This window comes from Cucurbita pepo, chromosome 18, assembly GCF_057944985.1.
Source record: "Cucurbita pepo subsp. pepo isolate OVF chromosome 18, ASM5794498v1, whole genome shotgun sequence".
Lineage (NCBI taxonomy): Eukaryota > Viridiplantae > Streptophyta > Magnoliopsida > Cucurbitales > Cucurbitaceae > Cucurbita > Cucurbita pepo.
In genome coordinates, this window is record NC_141815.1 from 7,613,537 (window position 1) to 7,631,597 (window position 18,061).

At 37.9% G+C, this 18,061-nt stretch overlaps 3 protein-coding genes across 8 annotated transcripts; all 3 read left to right on the forward strand.

Moving 5' to 3' along the window:
• Positions 1 to 5,086: 5,086 nt before the first annotated feature.
• LOC111780510 (glucan endo-1,3-beta-glucosidase-like) lies at positions 5,087 to 6,572 on the forward strand. The gene is made up of 2 exons (XM_023660934.2): positions 5,087 to 5,162; positions 5,388 to 6,572. The coding sequence occupies exons 1-2, from the start codon at positions 5,093 to 5,095 to the stop codon at positions 6,350 to 6,352; spliced, it is 1,035 nt and encodes a 344-aa protein (XP_023516702.2). The 5' UTR covers positions 5,087 to 5,092; the 3' UTR covers positions 6,353 to 6,572.
• A 1,288-nt stretch (positions 6,573 to 7,860) lies between these two features.
• On the forward strand, positions 7,861 to 16,124 carry LOC111780366 (glucan endo-1,3-beta-glucosidase). 3 transcript variants are annotated; one of them, XM_087119440.1, is made up of 4 exons: positions 7,861 to 8,123; positions 8,211 to 8,339; positions 14,765 to 14,896; positions 15,638 to 16,124. In XM_087119440.1, the coding sequence occupies exons 1-4, from the start codon at positions 8,036 to 8,038 to the stop codon at positions 16,057 to 16,059; spliced, it is 771 nt and encodes a 256-aa protein (XP_086975566.1). In that variant the 5' UTR covers positions 7,861 to 8,035; the 3' UTR covers positions 16,060 to 16,124. The 3 variants fall into 3 exon arrangements, with proteins under 3 accessions (XP_086975566.1, XP_086975564.1, XP_086975565.1); XM_087119438.1 differs by lacking the exons at positions 14,765 to 14,896; positions 15,638 to 16,124 and adding an exon at positions 9,858 to 11,009 and having other exon boundaries at positions 7,862 to 8,123; XM_087119439.1 differs by lacking the exons at positions 7,861 to 8,123; positions 14,765 to 14,896; positions 15,638 to 16,124 and adding an exon at positions 9,739 to 11,009.
• Positions 11,642 to 14,891, forward strand: LOC111780362 (putative glucan endo-1,3-beta-glucosidase BG3). Of its 4 annotated transcripts, none has more exons than XM_087119442.1 (4): positions 11,642 to 11,785; positions 11,911 to 12,024; positions 12,965 to 13,927; positions 14,765 to 14,891. In XM_087119442.1, the coding sequence occupies exons 1-3, from the start codon at positions 11,713 to 11,715 to the stop codon at positions 13,918 to 13,920; spliced, it is 1,143 nt and encodes a 380-aa protein (XP_086975568.1). In that variant the 5' UTR covers positions 11,642 to 11,712; the 3' UTR covers positions 13,921 to 13,927; positions 14,765 to 14,891. The 4 variants fall into 4 exon arrangements, with proteins under 4 accessions (XP_086975568.1, XP_086975567.1, XP_086975569.1 ...); XM_087119441.1 differs by having other exon boundaries at positions 14,570 to 14,811; XM_087119443.1 differs by lacking the exon at positions 14,765 to 14,891 and adding an exon at positions 14,057 to 14,211.
• Positions 16,125 to 18,061: the final 1,937 nt, after the last annotated feature.

The following is an 18,061-nucleotide window of genomic DNA, read 5'->3' on the forward strand; positions in this document are numbered from 1 at the left end:
TGGGGCCAGCGTCTTTACTGGCACACCGCTTCGTGTCTAACCCCATTCGGGAAAAATGAGAAGGCTGGCACATCGTCCGGTGTTTAGCTCTAATACCATTTGTAACAACCCTGATCTAGGGCTAGCAGATATTGATTTGTTCTTCTCCCCAACCAACGTGGGACATCACAGCTGGGTGACTGACTTTGATATCATTTGTAACATCCCAAACCTAGCGCTAATAGATATTGTCCACTTTAGCCCGTTACGTATCGTCATCGATCTCACGATTTTAAAACACGTATGTTAGCGAGAGGGTTCCACACTTTTATAAAAAAAATATTTTTATTCCCGTATTCAACCGATGTGAGATCTCACATATATTTTGTTGACCAAATCAACAATTCCATATGATATTTTGAACATCGATAACTGTTATATCGTAAAAGTTTAATTTTCATATGATGTGATTGAATGAATTTAATGGAAAAGACCCAAATCTTTCAAAAGTCAAATTGAATCTCGTGATAATTGAATCTTCATGTCAATCCTAAAGTTTGATGGTGAATTTTCATCGTCTTTATTAATGAAAACTAATCTTACTTTAAAGAGTAATCTTCTCTTTATTAAAAGGCTAAACTTAATTATATCGTGCATCCTTTTAATATAATTAAAGACTCACTTTTGAAAACAGTATGTATCAGAGTCGGCACCAATCAGTGTGTCAGCAAGGACACTGACCCACAAACGAGTGAAGGATTGAGAGATCACACATCGGTTGGAGAGGAAAACGAATCATTCCTGAAAACTTCCTTGTAAGGATGCCGGTTGACGACAGTTCCTTAATCATCAATACACATTATGAATAGGATTTTAAATCCTATTCTTAAAAGTTTTAGACGTAACTCGTATCGGGTAAAGACTCAGTTAATTCATTTAAGCTTATCTATATCATCGACATTTTACTTCCAATTCAGTCTTTGTTAGCTTATTCGAGCTTATCGTAAACATAGGTTAGGTTCAAGTAATCTAGTTCATTTGAACTTATCTCAATTAAGGTTCACATAATCTAGCTCATTTAAGTTTATCTCATTCAATGAACTCGCCCTATTTTAGATAACCTAGTTGTGCTCTTTATTATTCCTTGTAGTCGTGTGAAATTCCTACATATATAGAAAGGTGAGATACGAGCTCAGAATCGTTCCAACCCATAGTACATATATAGACCGATTCAATTGAGTTAATTTACTATTAGACGTTAGGTGACGACTCTCTAATTGTCTTCATATAGTATAATCATCATAACTGGGAGACCCTCGTGTCTATCAACTAATAAAATACTAATCAGATTCTTATCGATCAAGTTCACTGGTAGTGGATAACTTAAGACTCCCTCAGAGTCCTCACATAATAACTTGATGACACTGGGGTGTACATTCAACCCGACAACCAGACAACTCGGACCAACCCAATTCGAACTATAAGGGTTGGGTTGGGTTGGATTAGCATTTTGGGTAGGGTTGGGTTCATCTTTCTGAACCCGAACTGAACTAGTTCGATTTTGAGTTCGTGGGCAAATCTTCGAATTGACCCGAGCCAAATAAAAATATATAAAATATATTAAGAATCTTTTATTTTAATAGATTTGGCAGAGTGGTACTTAGGCGAGAGTGGTACCAGGTAGATACATGTTTTTATTTATTTATTTATTTATTTTCTTTTATATAAATACATACATCTAAGTTATTTTGAAACCAATCCTTAAAGATTCAATGAAACAAATCCTTAAAGGATTCAATGTGCATAAATTATAAATTATAAATATATATATAATTTTGAAGTAATTCTAATGTATTTATTATCTGTTTGTTGCAACATTATTATATCATAATTTATATATATATATTTCTAATAATTTAGGATTCTTTAAGGTCACGTAATTAAAATATTTTTATATATTTTTTTATTTGTGTTATATACAATACCTCTAAACTAAAACTAATCCGTTATTTAATTTCATGATCTATCTTATATTTTTGTTACTCTAATCAATTATCAAGAAATGTCAGTATTTAGTTGTCTTTAATTTTATGACAATGTTAAACGATGTTTATATGTTACAATTTTCGCTTATTGTTTTTTTTATTGAATTTATTTATTTATTTTATTTTTTGTGAATAATTATATATTGATTTGTGTTTGTTTGTCAACTTTAATATATTTTATTTAAGATTGTATCCGGATAATTATAAATCGTGGCTTTAAAAAAAAAATTTGACAACCCAATCCGGACCCAACCCAAACCCAACCCGAAAATAAAGGGTTGGGTTGAGTTGAGTTACCAATCCAACAAACCCGAACTTTTGGGTTGGGTCAAAAAAAACCCCTCAACCCAACCCAAGCCGAATCATGTACACCCTAGATGACATTGCATATCATTTGTATCTACGGTATGATCTTATATCTACCAACTCATCTAATATAAATGTGTACCTATCAATCGAGACAGTTCACTATTAAAGGTGAACTAGCGACCCTTTAATAGTCTCCACGTCATATAATTATAATGGAAATGACCCTATCCCTCGACAAGTTACTAAGGTATTTTGTGGACTCTTATCAATTAAATAACTTCACTACTAGAGATTAGTTGACGAAATTCTAACCGTCCCTAAAGAAGGTTACGAATCAATTTGTTAGCGAATATCGATTATATGGGGACAAAGACATCACACGCACACGCACACGCGCACGCAACCTAGGTTCGATAGTCATGTTTTCTCGATATTTTTGAATGTTCTATTGTATTTCAATTGCTAAATTTTTTATTTTTATAAAAATTTGTCGATGACAATATCTAATCAATATAACCAACAAGATATCCTTAAACTTTAAATCCCGATATCAATATTTTAATTATTGATGTAGAGCTGAATTTGATCGTGGACCGTCATGTTGTATGGTTCTGAATATAATGTTACAAATGATTGATATGTATTTGAGTTTATTTGATCGTGGAAATTTTAATATAAGACAAGAATTAGTTTGACTATGAAGTATCGTGTCGTATGGTATGGGTGAAAATATTTTCCACATAAAATTTTCTTATTTGATCGTGTGATTGATTATGAAATGATAGTGACACCAATGGTTAAAATTAACTTCAATTTGAACAAATAACTCATCGTACTCGAATTTGACACCCTTAATGATCTATATCATAACGACTCAACGTACATGATTTCTTTGAACAAGACTTATACGTGTTAGGAATTTCTACAATGGTATGATATTGTCCACTTTGAACATAAGCTCGGGTGGCTTTGCTTTAGGCTTTCCCAAAGGCGTCATACCGATGAAAATGTATTCCTTACTTATAAACTCATGATTATTCTATGGTGTTCTCGATTTTATTTTCTAGATTTTAATATTTCATACCCACGAACCGTGTTATATCATTTTTATATACTTAGAGCTCATTAACACACCGCACTCAAATCTTTCAAAAAAAAAAAAAAAAAAAAAAAGATAATTGTCTCTAAATTTATGACCTTTGTGCGAGATTCCATATGGATTGGAGAGGAGAACAAAAGATTCTTTAAAAGGGTGTGAAATCTCTCACTGACATATGCGTGAACCGTGAGTGTGATGTCCCACGTTGGTTGGGAGAGGAGAACAAACCACCATTTATAAGGGCGTGGAAATCTTCTCCAAACAGGAGTTTTTTAAAACCTTGAGGGGAAGCCCGAAAGAGAAAGCCCAAAGAGGACAATATCTGCTAGCGGTGGATCTGGGTCGTTACAAATGATATCAGAGCCAGACACCGGACGATGTGCCAGCCTTCTCGTTGTTCCCTGAATGGGGTAGACACGAAGCGCTGTGCCAGTAAAGATGCTGGCCCCAAAGAGGTGGATTTGGGGGCGGTTCCACATCGATTGGAGGAAGGAAAGAGTGTCAGTGAAGACGCTAGGCCCCGAAGGGGGGTGGATTGTGATGTCCCACGTTGGTTGGGGAGGAGAACAAACCACCATTGATAAGGGTGGAAACCTTCTCCTACCAGACGCGTTTTAAAGCCTTGAGGGAAAGGAAACCTTCTCCTGGTAGATGCGTTTTAAAGGGGTGTGGAAACCTTCTCCTAGCAAATGCGTTTTAAAGCCTTGAGGGAAAGCCCAAAGAGAACAATATCTGCTAGCGGTGGATCTAGGTCGTTAGTGAGACATTGATAAGGGTGTGGAATGTTAGATAAAACGTGTGGAATGTTAGATAAAACCTGAGTTTTTCATTTTTTCCTTATTTAGATTCACACGATTTCATAATACCTTGACCATTTGACAAACACGTCGAATGGATCCCAAAGTTTTAGACCGCAATTTTGTAGGGAGTGACACAGATTTAGTTGGCCACTCTCGAGCCATTTGTAGGATAATTTATATTTAAATAGGAAATCTGTTTAGAATATCAAACAATTTTAAGCGCAGTCAAAATTTCAGCCTTCCTCTATGTTATTTTTACGCATTTTATTTTTCTTCCTGTGAATGTTTGATTAATCCACCACACCTAAATGGTGTAAAAGTTATCTTATTTATAATCAAATAAATTACAAGGATATGTAAATAGTAATAAATAGAAAGATACCTATGGTAATCCATAAGGCAAATATTAGATATTTGCCTTATAATAAAATATCAAATATAATATATATGGTAAACTATAATTTATTACTAAATATCCTTAACACTTTCAACAACCTCTTGTCGAACATTTCCTCTCACCGAGAAGAAGGGATTTCCCTGGCTGATTATCGAAATCCAACATGGAAACCTTCTCCTAGCCGTTTTAAGCCCAAAGAGAACAATATCTACTACCGATAGGCTTGGACTGTTACAGTTTCATAAAACAAATTTTAACCGAAAACTCTCGTGATACGAAATAAGAGGTCTTAATCATGTCACGATGAACTTAATTAAATCAAACGTGTTTTTACGTGTAGCTACTCGGACTAATTTAGAGTAATGAAGGGGAAAAGTAGACTTTTTTTTGGAGTGCCTATTGGGTTTTGCCTCTTATAAATACCAACTCCTTTAAGCTATCAAAACACAAAATAGCCCTAACCATGGGCAATTCTACTCCTTCCCTCGCGTTTTCTTCCATTTTCATCCTCCTCACGTCGCTCATCTCTACAGGTCTTCAACGCGTTTCTCTTTCTCATTTGTGTTCTTATTAACTTTGATTTTAGTTCAACAGACAACAGCGAGAATTCGAATCTTTAATCTTTTGATCGAAGATGCATGTCTCAATCTGTTAAGCTATATGCTCTGATCGACGTGTCTTAGTTAACTCCTAATTAGTTAGATATATATTTTAATATTTCACGAAATAGTCAACTTTTTTATGGTTTATATGCATAGGCACAGAAGCGATCGGTGTCTGCTATGGAGATCGTGGCGACAACTTAACAAATATTCGAGACGTGATTAAGCTTTACAAAAGCAATCACATTGGCAAAATAAGGATTTACTCACCAAATGAGGCCGCCTTAGACGCCCTAAAAGGCTCAAACATACATGTCATGTTGGACATTCCTAGTGACCAGCTTCAATATCTTGCTTCTTCTTCCGCTGCAAAAACTTGGGTCCAAACGTATATCCAATCCCGAGTTCAAGACGTCAAGTTTCGATACATTGCTGTCGGGAACGAGGTGTTCTCGACCGACCCGAAAAATGCTCCGTTCGTCCTTCCCGCCATGCAGAGCATTTACAATGCACTTGTAGAGGCTAATTTGCATGAAAAGATAAAGGTTTCCACAGCCATAGACACAGGACTATTGGATCAAGCTAGGTCATTTCCTCCTCAAGCAGGCTCATTCAATGTGGCTGCATACCAATTTATAAACCCAATTGTTAGCTTTCTAGCTCAAATTCACTCCCCACTTCTAGCCAATGTGTATCCCTATTTTGCCTATGCTAATGACCCCAATGTCCAACTTCCCTATGCTTTATTCAATTCACCACCGGACGGTTTCGTGAGGGACGGTAGTCTCGTGTATGATAACCTTTTCGATGCGATGGTCGATACGCTCTACGCTGCTCTCGAGAAGTCAGGTGGAAGAGACGTGTCGATTGTGATATCAGAGACTGGTTGGCCATCGGCCGGTGGTAAAGGTGCGACGATTGAGAATGCAGGCACCTATTACAACAATCTTCTCAATCATGTGAAGAGTAGGAAAGGGACACCAAAAAGGCCGGGAAAAGACATCCATGTTTACCTCTTTGCCATGTTCGATGAAAATTTGAAGGGTCCTCAAGAAGTCGAGAAGCATTTTGGGTTGTTCACGCCGAGCAAACAACCCAAGTACCAACTCGACTTCAAATGATATCGATCTAAGCTAACCCTTATGGCCTAATATGAATAAAGAGGCCTCTTGGTGGTAGCCCTAACACGTTTAGTTGCTACTTATCGTTTACATTTTAATGTTTGAGAGTATTGTGTAGTTGACATACTCCGAGAAGAATGTTATGTTCAAGAAATAGTATGAACGCCTCGTCGCTCGCTCGTAACACTATTGATATCAACTTGTTTTTAATGGTTATAAATGATATTATACAGATAGTTCATGTGGATATATCAGAGTGGAAATATATCATATATTATTGAGAAACAGTGAACCAAGAGCGGAAAAAAAAGATTATCTCTAAGATCATATCAATTTTTACCACGACCATATTTTTATATTATAATAGAGTTGTTAGTATATTCATCACATGACGGTTAAATGCGAAAATATTTATTTAAAATATTTCATAAACAATGTCATGGAGTTCAACTTTCATAATAAAATCTTTAAAATAATGGAACGAAAAAATAAATAACTTGAATTTTTAAATAAATAAAAAGAGAATAAAACAATAGGGGTGTACATTCAACCTGACAATCTGACAACCCGGACCAACCCAACCCGAACTATAAGGGTTGGGTTGGGTTGGATTAGCATTTCGGGTAGGGTTGGGTTCATTTTTCTGAACTCGAACGGTATCGGTTCGGTTTCGAGTTCGTGGACAAAACCTTCGAGTTGACCTGAGCCAAATAAAAATATATAAAATATATTAAGAATTTTTTTTTTTTTTTTTTTTTTTGTATTAATGGGTTTGCGAGATTGGTACTTAGGCTAGTCAAGAGACATTAGCCGGACGCGAAATATTTTTGTTACTTTAACCAATTGTTTAGTTTTATGACAATGTTGATTTAAGATTGTATCTGGATAATTAGGTTGGATTGTGAAAAGTTTCGGGTTGGGTTGGGTTACCAATCCAATTCACCCGAACTTTTGGGTTGGGTCAAAAAAATCCATCAATCCAACTCAACCCAAAACTTAAAAAAAAAAATTTGACAACCCAACCCGAAAATAGAGGGTTGAGTTGGGTTGGGTTGTGAAAAGTTTCGGGTTGGGTTGGGTTACCAATCCAACCAATCCGAACTTTTGGGTTGGGTCAAAAAAATCACTCAACCCAACCCAACCCAGACTATGTACACCAGTGTAAAACAATACCCTAATCTAACCTAAGGTGACACATAACATGAATGCATCTATCTTAACATTAGTCTCATGGCGATCACCGGGGACGTCTTCATTCGTGCATAGATACCTTACCTTTACTTGGAAAATAAGAGTAACACATAATTTCAATATTTTAAGAAATACTAAGTAACCCATGGTTGAGGTCAAGAAACGAGATCATATGGAGTCATATCAACTTCCAGTCCCAGTAGAATTGGATGTGCAGTACTTTTATACGTTAAGTAGGGTCCAAGCAGGCGCACATGGACTCCTAGATGAGCTCATATACGTACCTTTGGACTTGACCTTCCACTAGCTTACACTCACTCTCCCATGGTGTTTTGAACAAATCAACCCTCCAACACCCTATTTATTACGCAATCAATTTCCAATTCAATTTTTTCCGTTGAAATCTGGGGACAACCTCTCCACAGAAGTTAAGATGGGAAGGAGAAAGAGAGGTACACGCCTCTCCGACTTGAATCAGTTCAGTGCTCGTTCATGGCTTCTTCAATCTTCTCCATGTTTCGCTCCGTTTTTGTTCTTCTCCTTGCGTCTTTGATTTCTCTTGTTTTCCACCGATTCATAGGTAATTTCGTTTTCCGGTTCAAGAACTGGCTCAATTTCCTAGGGTTTTAATCGTATCGTGATGAATAAGCATCTTGTGGTGAAGCAGGTTTGAAGTCGGGAAATATGGTGATGGCGATTGAAGATGTGGATTCTATGGCTCTTTTACCGTTTGGATCTGCTTCTCGCATTGGCAGCTTCTTTCGACTTCCTCAATGTGGCGGCCCTCGCCGGACAGGTACTCTTTCTCATCACTTGTTTGTTTTTTCGTTCTTCTGAATGCATTTCTGTGGTTTACTAAATCGTTTATTTATTCAATTTTGAGCTTGTTGCTTCTGATTGGCATCCCACAACTATTGTTTTAGCTAGCATTCAATTGGATTCTGAAATTTGCCTGATATTTTGGGATTCATGTCGAATTTCTGTGTTTCAGTTTCTTAATCTTTTCTTTTTCTGTAACTAGGATAATGAGCTCCATTCTTTGTATTATGCTTATTGTTATGACCCACTCACCAATCTCGAGAGGCTTTCTTCAACTGTACACCCAACTTTAGGAGACAAAAATAAGATATTTAGTTGCTAAGATTCGATTCATAATCATTTGGGTTTTTTATTTTTAGTTTTTGAAGATTGTGTTTGTTCTATACATATTCATAGCCAAATCCCAAAAACAAAAACAATTTTAAAAAGTAACTTTTTTCAGTATTCTGAAACTGTCTAGTATTTAAAACATTCATAAAAAGTAGATTACAAAATAAAGAAGTCCATTGTAACTGCCCAAGCTCACCGCTAGCAAATATTGTCCTCTTTGGCTTTTCCTTTTGGTCTTACCCTCAAAGTTTTTAAAGTAAGTCTGCTAGGGGAGGTTTCCATACTCTTATAAAGAATGTTTCGCCCTCCTCTCCAACCGATGTGGGATCTCATAATCCCCCATTCGAGGCCCAGCGTTCTCGCAGGCACTTGTTCCCTTCTCCAATCGATGTGGGACCCCCAATCCACCCCCTTTGGGGCCAGTGTCCTTGCTGGCACACCGCCTCGTGTCCACTCCCTTTGGGGCTCAGCCTCCTCGCTGGCACATTGCCCAGTGTTTGGCTCTGATATCATTTGTAACAACTCAAGCCCACTGCTAGTAGATATTGTCCTCTTTGGGCTTTCTCTTTCAGGTTCCCCTCAAAGTTTTTAGAACGAGTCTCCTAGGGGAGGTTTTCACACTCTTATAAAGAATGTTTCGTTCTCCTCCCCAACCGACGTAGGATCGCCAATAAATAGTGTGTATATAAGCTTGATTTTCAACCTAGGAATTGAACTAAGATTTTGAAAGTATATCAAAACATTTCAAACCTTACCACCCTTAGAATCTTTTCTAAGATCAAAAGGGGAAGGAGACTACAATTTCAGATAATATCAAAAGGACTTGGTGAGTGCACATATCACATTTACATCCGCACCTACAAGATTATCCAACGAGTTGATTGTTTCAAACGTTCCTCATACTCAAAAACCATATTTTGCTTCTCTACCATTATTGTTGATCATGCTCTGATCTGCATTTGACTGCCTAAATATGTCTATGGTTTATGACCATGCATGATTCTTGTCAAATATGTTGCTGATAAAATGAGACAGGATTGTTACAGTACTTCGAAAATGGATGGATCTATTCATCTGATTTGGGCTGGCTAAGCCATCTTTGTTTCCTGCCTCCAAATTGATCAATGTTACTATTGTTTGATCATTCATATGGTTGCAATCGTAGAATCCATTGGTGTTTGCTATACAAACTTAGGCAACAATTTACCAAATGCCAGAGAAGTAGTACAACTATACAAAATCCATGGCATTGAAAAAATGAGGATCTATAATCCGGACACAGCTATATTAAATGCTCTTCGGGGATCGAACATCGAAGTCATTTTAGGCATCCCGAATACCGACCTTGAACGCATTGTTAATCTTTCTTCTGCATCAAACTGGGTCCAGAGGAACATCCAAGCCTATGTGCCACACATCAAATTTCGATATGTTGCTGTTGGAAACGACGTGCAGCCATCTGATTCCATTGCTCGTTATGTTTTACCAGCCATAAGCAGCATCAATAGTGCAATTTCAGCAGCCAATTTGCAGGATCAAATAAAGGTTTCCACAGTAATATCCATCAGCTTGCTGTCGAACTCCTCGTTTCCTCCATCTTATAGCTCATTTAGTTCAGAGGCTAGTGGATTCATAGAACCAATTGTTCACTTTCTGGCTAAGAATGGCTCACCCCTTCTTGCTAATGTGTATCCTTACTTCACTTATACCGATATCACCCGAACCATCAGCCTCGACTATGCTTTGTTCATGCAATCGCCAACTCTTGTGATAAGGGATGGCAATTTTGAGTACAACAGTCTTTTTGAATCGATGGTCGATGCTCTTTATGTAGCACTTGAGAAGTCGGGTGGAGCCGAAGTGTCAATCGTGATAGCGGAGAGCGGTTGGCCATCAAATGGAAGCGCAGCTGCCACAGTCGAGAATGCAGGTACATACTATAGAAATTTGATGAACTTTGTTCCGACCGGGACGCCGAGGAGGCCGAGAAGAGCTATTGAAACGTATTTGTTTGCTATGTTTGATGAAAATTTGAAGCCTGTTGAAATGGAGAAACATTTTGGTTTATTCACAGCTGACCAGAAATCAAAATACCAACTTAGTTTTAGTTAAAGGGGTCAATTAGCAGGGCCACTTATGTTTTATATGTAACAATGTAGATCATATTGTGAACTAGGTTGTTAATAGCAAAAGTTAATACTTGGTTTTGATGATGATCGATTTTAGAGTATATAGAATAAATTGAAAGTAATCGATCGATGCGTATCATGTATGCTCTTGATTATTATGCCCAGCTTAGAACGACGTTCATTTTTTTGTGTTTTCTCGAACTTGAAATTTCCTGATTGTTTGATGTATACGATGTGTTATAAAGTATGTCATATAGTTTTAGATAACATCACATACATCAAACAATCATATAATCACAATGATGTACGTCATGTTATGAGATTATGTTATTGATGTTGTATGATGCATAAACTTTCATATAGCATGTAATGTAAGATATGTAATACATTGAACAAACGTTAGAAGCCATGTATGTTAATTGTGGAAGATAAGACAAGCGTTATGTATTCATATCTCGTAGGATGTTACATCATGAAAAGAATGGAGGTATGACTTGCATCATATATATATGACATGAATTGTAGTATACGAACTCATATATCTTATATGTCACTTGCATCGGATGCTTTCGTTATGATGAGTACAGACGCATACATTACGATATCTATGTTTTGCCATGATATTATGTGGACTCCTTGTCCTCCACGGTTCCGACAACATGAGCGTGTACCAACTGAAGGGTAGGCCTAAGAAATTGGGTCATTATGAACCTTTATGGTTTGGGTTGGATAATCTAGATTCATCGAATTAAGTTTAAAGAATAAAGGGCATTTTCGTCTTTTCACATGTCTTATTGCCAAATTTGTCTCAATCATCCAGTCTTGGACGACTGTGACTGGCAAAGGAATGGAGATTCCATAGAATTGAGTCCATGGAAGGGTGGGCGTAAAATGATGAAGAACAGAGAATCCACGCTTTGCTCCATTAACGTTCTCCTCCTTCTTGGAGCTCTGATTCCTCCAGGTAATTTCCTTCGATTCCTCTGTTTTCGATTCAAGAACCGATGAACAAATTGGCTCAAATTGGCTCAAATTCTGATAGGGCTTTTAATCGTATCATAACGATTCTGAATCGCCATGGTTAAGCAGGTTTTAAGTCCGCAGATATAGCGATGGCGATTGAAGATGAAGATTCAATGCCTTTGTTACCATTTGGATCTGCGTCTCGCTTTGGTAGCTTCACCGCCGGTTGCAGAGGCCCAAGTATTTTCTTTTTTTCTTTTTCTTTTATGTTTTAAAATTTATGACTATTTAGTCCCTCACACCTCAATTTTTCAAATTTTTTAATTTTTTTTTTTTTTTTAAAATTAGACACAAAATTAAAAATTTATTTTTTTTCACCCTAAGATTTAAGAATCTAATAGACACAATCGGTCAAGCGGTCTGGGATTAAATCTGCAATTTAACCTAATTTAGGTTTCTATGATTATTTCCTAATTTGACTAACCTTGTATAAGGGCCCAAATCAAGTCATCGTTAATAGATATTGTTTTTGTGTTTTTTGAGCTTCTCCTTTCGGGCTTCCCCTTAAGTTTTTAAAACGTATATGGTATAGAGAGGTTGTGATAGGGAGACGTTTTACACCCTTATAAAGGGTGTTTCATTCTCCTCCCAACCGATGTGAGATCTCACAATCCACCTCCCTTCAGGATCCTCGAGCTCATCTCCACTCGCCTTCGAGGATCAGCCTCCTTGCTGGCACATCGCCCTGTGTCTGGCTCTGATACCATTTGTAACAGCCCAAGCCCACCACTAACGGATATTGTCTACTTTTCCTTTCGAGCTTCCTCTTAAAGGTTTTAAAACACGTCTGCTAAGGAGAGGTTCACACCTTATAAAAGGTATTTCGTTCTCCTCCCCAACCAAGGGATCTCACACCTTGACTAGTCATCTTTTATAACCATTTTTTGGTCGTTTGAAAATTAGGTTTGTCTCACCCCAAAAGAACATATTTTAATTCAAACCCAAATTTCAAAAATAAATTCCGTTAAGTAAGAGTAACGTTTATAAATTTAATTTTCAAAACCAGAAAACAAAAACCACGATGGCTAACAAACGAGACCTTCCAACTTAATTACCAAACCTACGACTCAAACGAGCGTTATATTTAATACTCGTCGATCCTAACCTAGTTTTGTTGTAGGTGTTGGAAATGTGCACATTGGAGTTTGTTATGGGCAATTTGGAAACAATCTCCCCCCTACAAGTGAAGTTGTGGCTCTCTTCAACCAATACAACATTAGAAAAATGAGACTCTACGATCCCAATAGAGCTTCACTCAACGCTCTTAGTGGCTCCAACGTTGAGCTCATGCTTGGCCTCCCCAATTCCGACCTCCAAACAATCGCTTCCAGCCAAGAACAAGCCAATGCATGGGTTCATAACAACATCATAACCTTCCCTAACGTCAAATTCAAGTACGTTGTTGTAGGCAATGAAGTCCAACCCTCGAGTCCCGACGCCGAGTTTGTCGTCCCGGCCATGAAGAACATCCATACCGCACTTTCTACTAACGTCTTGGTTGATCAGATCAAAGTTTCCACCGCTGTTGACACTCGCATCCTTGGTACTTCCTTCCCTCCTTCTAGTGGCTCCTTCACAAAAAATGCTCGATTACTACTCGACCCCATCATTCGTTTTCTCAATGACAATCGCTCGCCGCTACTTGTCAACTTGTACCCTTACTTCAGCTACGCTGCCAACTCGAGAGACATTCGATTGGACTATGCTCTTTTCATAGCGCCATCGACGGTGGTCACCGATGGCCAGTTTAGTTATCATAATTTGTTTGATGCAATGGTTGATGCTATTTATGCTGCATTGGAGAAGGCGGATGGGAAAAATTTGGAGATCGTGATATCGGAGAGTGGGTGGCCAACGATGGGGGGTATAGCAGCATCGGTCGACAATGCAAGGTCTTACATCAACAATTTGATTCGACATGTCAAGGGAGGGACTCCTAGGCGCCCGAAAAAATCGATTGAGACTTATATTTTTGCCATGTTCGATGAGAACCAAAGGAATAATTCCGAGATGGAGAAGCATTTTGGTCTCTTCTCTCCAAACATGCAACCTAAATATCCTGTCAACTTCAATTGAGAGTAAGGTATTGATATTGATATAAGTAGAAGTTTGATATTGTGTTTTATTTATTTGAATAAGAATCACACGTAAAGCTTAGAATCTTGGGTTATTATTGTCGGGTTTTGTTGCTATTGATTGTCATAGTTCGTAGTTCTATGTTGGAATGAAGTGTAATAGCTCAAGCCCACTGCTAGTAAATATTGTTCGATTTGGTCTGTTGTGTATGGTCATCAGCCTTACGGTCTTAAAACACGTCTACTAGGGAGAGGTTTTCACATCTTTATAAAGAATGTTTTCGTTCCCCTCTCCAACCAACATGGGATCTCATAATCCACCCCTTCGTGAACTCAATGTCCTCATTGTGTCTGACTCTGATACCGTTTGTAATAGTCCAAACCCACTACTAAGAGATATTATCTGTTTAGACCCGTTGCATAGCATCGTCAACCTCATAATTTTAAAACACGTCTACTAGAAAGAGGTTTCCACACCCTTATAAAAAATGTCACACGAAGGTTCTCTATCATTCTTATGGAGGGTTTTGCACACCCTTTTAAAAAAAATCGTAAGATTGACGACGATACGTAACGGACTAAAGCTGACAATATCTACTAGCGATAAGCTTGAACTATTGCATTAAAACATAAACTCGTTTTTGGCACAGGTGGGTGGGTGGGTGGTGTAGAGACTCCAAGCAGTCAGTATCATCTTGGTTGAATTTTGAGGCCACACAAGAGTCAACATGCCTCCAACACCGCAGAAGAGATATCATTTCTATACCATCTCATCATGCCTTCATCAATCTTCTCCAACTTTTGCTCTCTTTCTCTACTCCTTTTTATAAGTTCTGGTGAAACAGGATTGAAGTCGAGTAATATGGCGATGGCGATGGCGATTGAAGATGAGGATTACACGGCTCTTTTACCTTTTGGACTTACGTCGGGTATCATCGGCAGCTTCATTCCTGAATGTCGTGTCTCTCTCCCTACTGGTACTCTTTCCCATCCCTTGTTTCGCTTTTATATTTTCAAGTTTTAAGCTTGATGGTTCTTAATATAGTGTTTGAGGAATCGACTTAGGTTAAAATAGATCTGATTGGGATAATGGGTTGGATTAAGTTGAGTTGGGAACGTAACTCTTAGTTAAACGGCTGACATATGAAGTTTGGGGTAAAAACTTCACGTCACCAACTCAACTTATTAACTGATTCAATTTCTCTCCCATTGCCTCGGTTCTTCCAACTCCTCAACTCACCTCTTTTTCGTCGGGGTGTTTAAAAATTTTAATGATTTGAAAAACCCAATCAATCTACCTAATTCTTACGATTTAGGTTTTGTTGAGTTCAAATAAATGAAAATTTTATAAATGACCCGAACAACCAAAACTAACCCAACCCAAAAGATTTATGGTTGAGTTGGTTTGGGTTCATGAGTTAATATGTGATATTTTGGTTGAAAAATTTACCGTCTAAAGAACTAGTTGGGTCTAAAAGAATATCTTAACTCGACCCAACTCAATCTACAAACACTCCTATTCTTCGTTTCATTATTTACTCCCACCCACGTGCCCTCCTCCCTCTGTAAAGAACTCAGTACCCCAAACACAAATTTATTAACCCCACGAAACATCATACTTCATAACTCAATCGAGCGCTTTACCCGGCTCCTTAGATGTCTATTTTAGACCCCAAAAAAAAGGTTTCCTCAAGCTCTCCCTCACCCCTTCTCTCTAGTTGAAGACAACTCACCTGCTGCCTACATCAATGCCCACAACGCTGCTCGTGCCCAAGTTGGTGTTGATCCTATCAAATGGGATGAGAAGCTGGCAAATTATTCCCAACAACGTGTCAATGAACGCATCAACGACTGCAAATTGGTGCACTCCGGTGGGCCTTATGGGGAGAATCTTGCATGGGGAATGCCCGACTTGACAGCCACCAACGCAGTCAAGCTATGGGTGGATGAAAAGCAATTCTATGACTATGCCACCAATTCATGTGATTCTGGCAAGGTGTGCGGCCATTATACACAAGTGGTATGGCGAAACTCGATAAGAATTGGATGTGCAAGAGTAGAGTGCAACAATGCCCGCGGTGTACTCATTACGTGTAACTATGACCCGTATGGCAATGTTGTTGGTCAAAGACCATATTGAATGATATTATCAGAAAAATGAAACATTAATCTTGGTTGAGAAATAATCTAACTATTTTTAGTTGAGTTGATCAGAAAATTAAAAAACAATCCAGACCTACCATCATAAACAACCGTCATCAATGTATAATGACAATGAAAGCTCAAATTGTCTACGAAAAGTAGGTAACGTGACCATGTCATAAGGGATACAGGAAAATATCGACAATATTAGGTGTCGAATCCAGGACATGAGTTGTTACAAATAAACATACAAATTACTTTAGTAATGTCAAGTGAAATGATATTAACTTTTGATAGGTTTTATGTGCTTGTATTTTTGTGTAGAGTGCTCGAGGGAGCTAACATGTCGTCTCATATTCTCTCACTTCATTTTAGCATCTCACTTGAATAATACACTTCTTGACGGCTCAAGGCCATTATTTGTTCCTATCTTGTCTTAAAATATTCAAGTCACGTGTTGTTCTTCTATGTCAATATATTTGGTCAAAACGAGCATCGAAACCGATTTCTTGAAGACCAAACTAACCCACCTAACAAAAACACCACCAATCTGAATCAAACCAACCGAAACCAACAAAATGTCCCAAATCAAACCAACCACAGTTTTAGTTACTAAGAAAACCGAACATATATCGACAATGATAGTTCAAACGAATCGAACCAAAAAAACGTTACATCTTAGAGCTCATGTGACAATTCACAACATCATGCAATCGAACCGAACTAAATTGGAAGTGGGGGTTAAAGTATCACCCAAAAAGAGATGAATTCAAATTCAAATCATGATATAATGAGAAGTACATAAATGAGTTCATATACATACGTACGTGTATATAATAAAGTCATTAAACTCTGACACTCATAACTGAGTCATGAAAGACTCCAAATTTTTCAAAAGCATCTTGGAAAAGCACCAAAAAAAACTTGCAATAAATGGAGAATTATAACAAAACAAAATGCATAGTCATCTTGGCATCCAAAACGAGATGCCCCATGTGCTTCCCAATATGTGTTTCTCTCTCTATATGGTGCCTTCTTTGCCCTCAAACCGAAGTAATGTAACCGCTCAAACTCACTGCTAACAGATATTATTCGTTTTGACCCATTATCTACCATCATTCAACCTACGATTTTAAAATCAAACAGTGCTAGCGAGGAGTTTGGGTTGTTACAGATGATATCAGAGTCAAACACCAAGCCCGAAAGGAGGGTAGATTGTGAGATCCCACATTGGACTTGAACTCAGACAATATAACAACTCAAATCCACAGTTAGGAGATATTGTCTACTTTTGCCCATTAAGTATTGTCGTCAGCTTCACGATTTTAAAACGCATTTGTTAGGGAGAGGTTTCCACACCCTATCAAAAATGCTAGTGGTGGACTTGAATTGTTCTAAATGGTACTAGAGTCAGGCACCGTGCAGTGTGCCAAGCTAGACACCAAGCAGTGTGCCAACAAGGACACTGAGTACAAAAAAGGAGTAATTGTGAGACCCCACATCAGTTGGAGAAGGGAACAAAGCATTCTTTATAAAAGTATGGAAATCTATCCCTAACACTGAGAGAAAGTCCAAAAAGAAAAGCCTAAAGAGAACAATATCTACTTACAGTGGGCGCTGATAAGTTGGGTTGTTAGAGACAAACTCGTTCTAAAATTCTCATTCAAACCCCAAAAATGACCATTCACTGATACAAATCAGATTCCCCCACTTAGAGTTTCACTCATAAAAAGGTTAAGAAAAGTAAATAGTAAATGGAGAGAGTGGGTATCTCTTAAAAGTCATCAAAAGGGCCCAATAAAAGAGAGAACAGCTCAGATGAGTTCACATGTGTGCACCATATTCAACCACAACCACTTCTGATATGGAAGCCAGAACAACAAAGCAGCTCAAAAAACTGTAAAAAAAAAAAAGCTACCAAACCAAATAATTTAAATTGATGGCAGTACAAAAGTTGGCGCCTCCCCCCTCACTCCCTCCAATGCACACAAAACAATGCC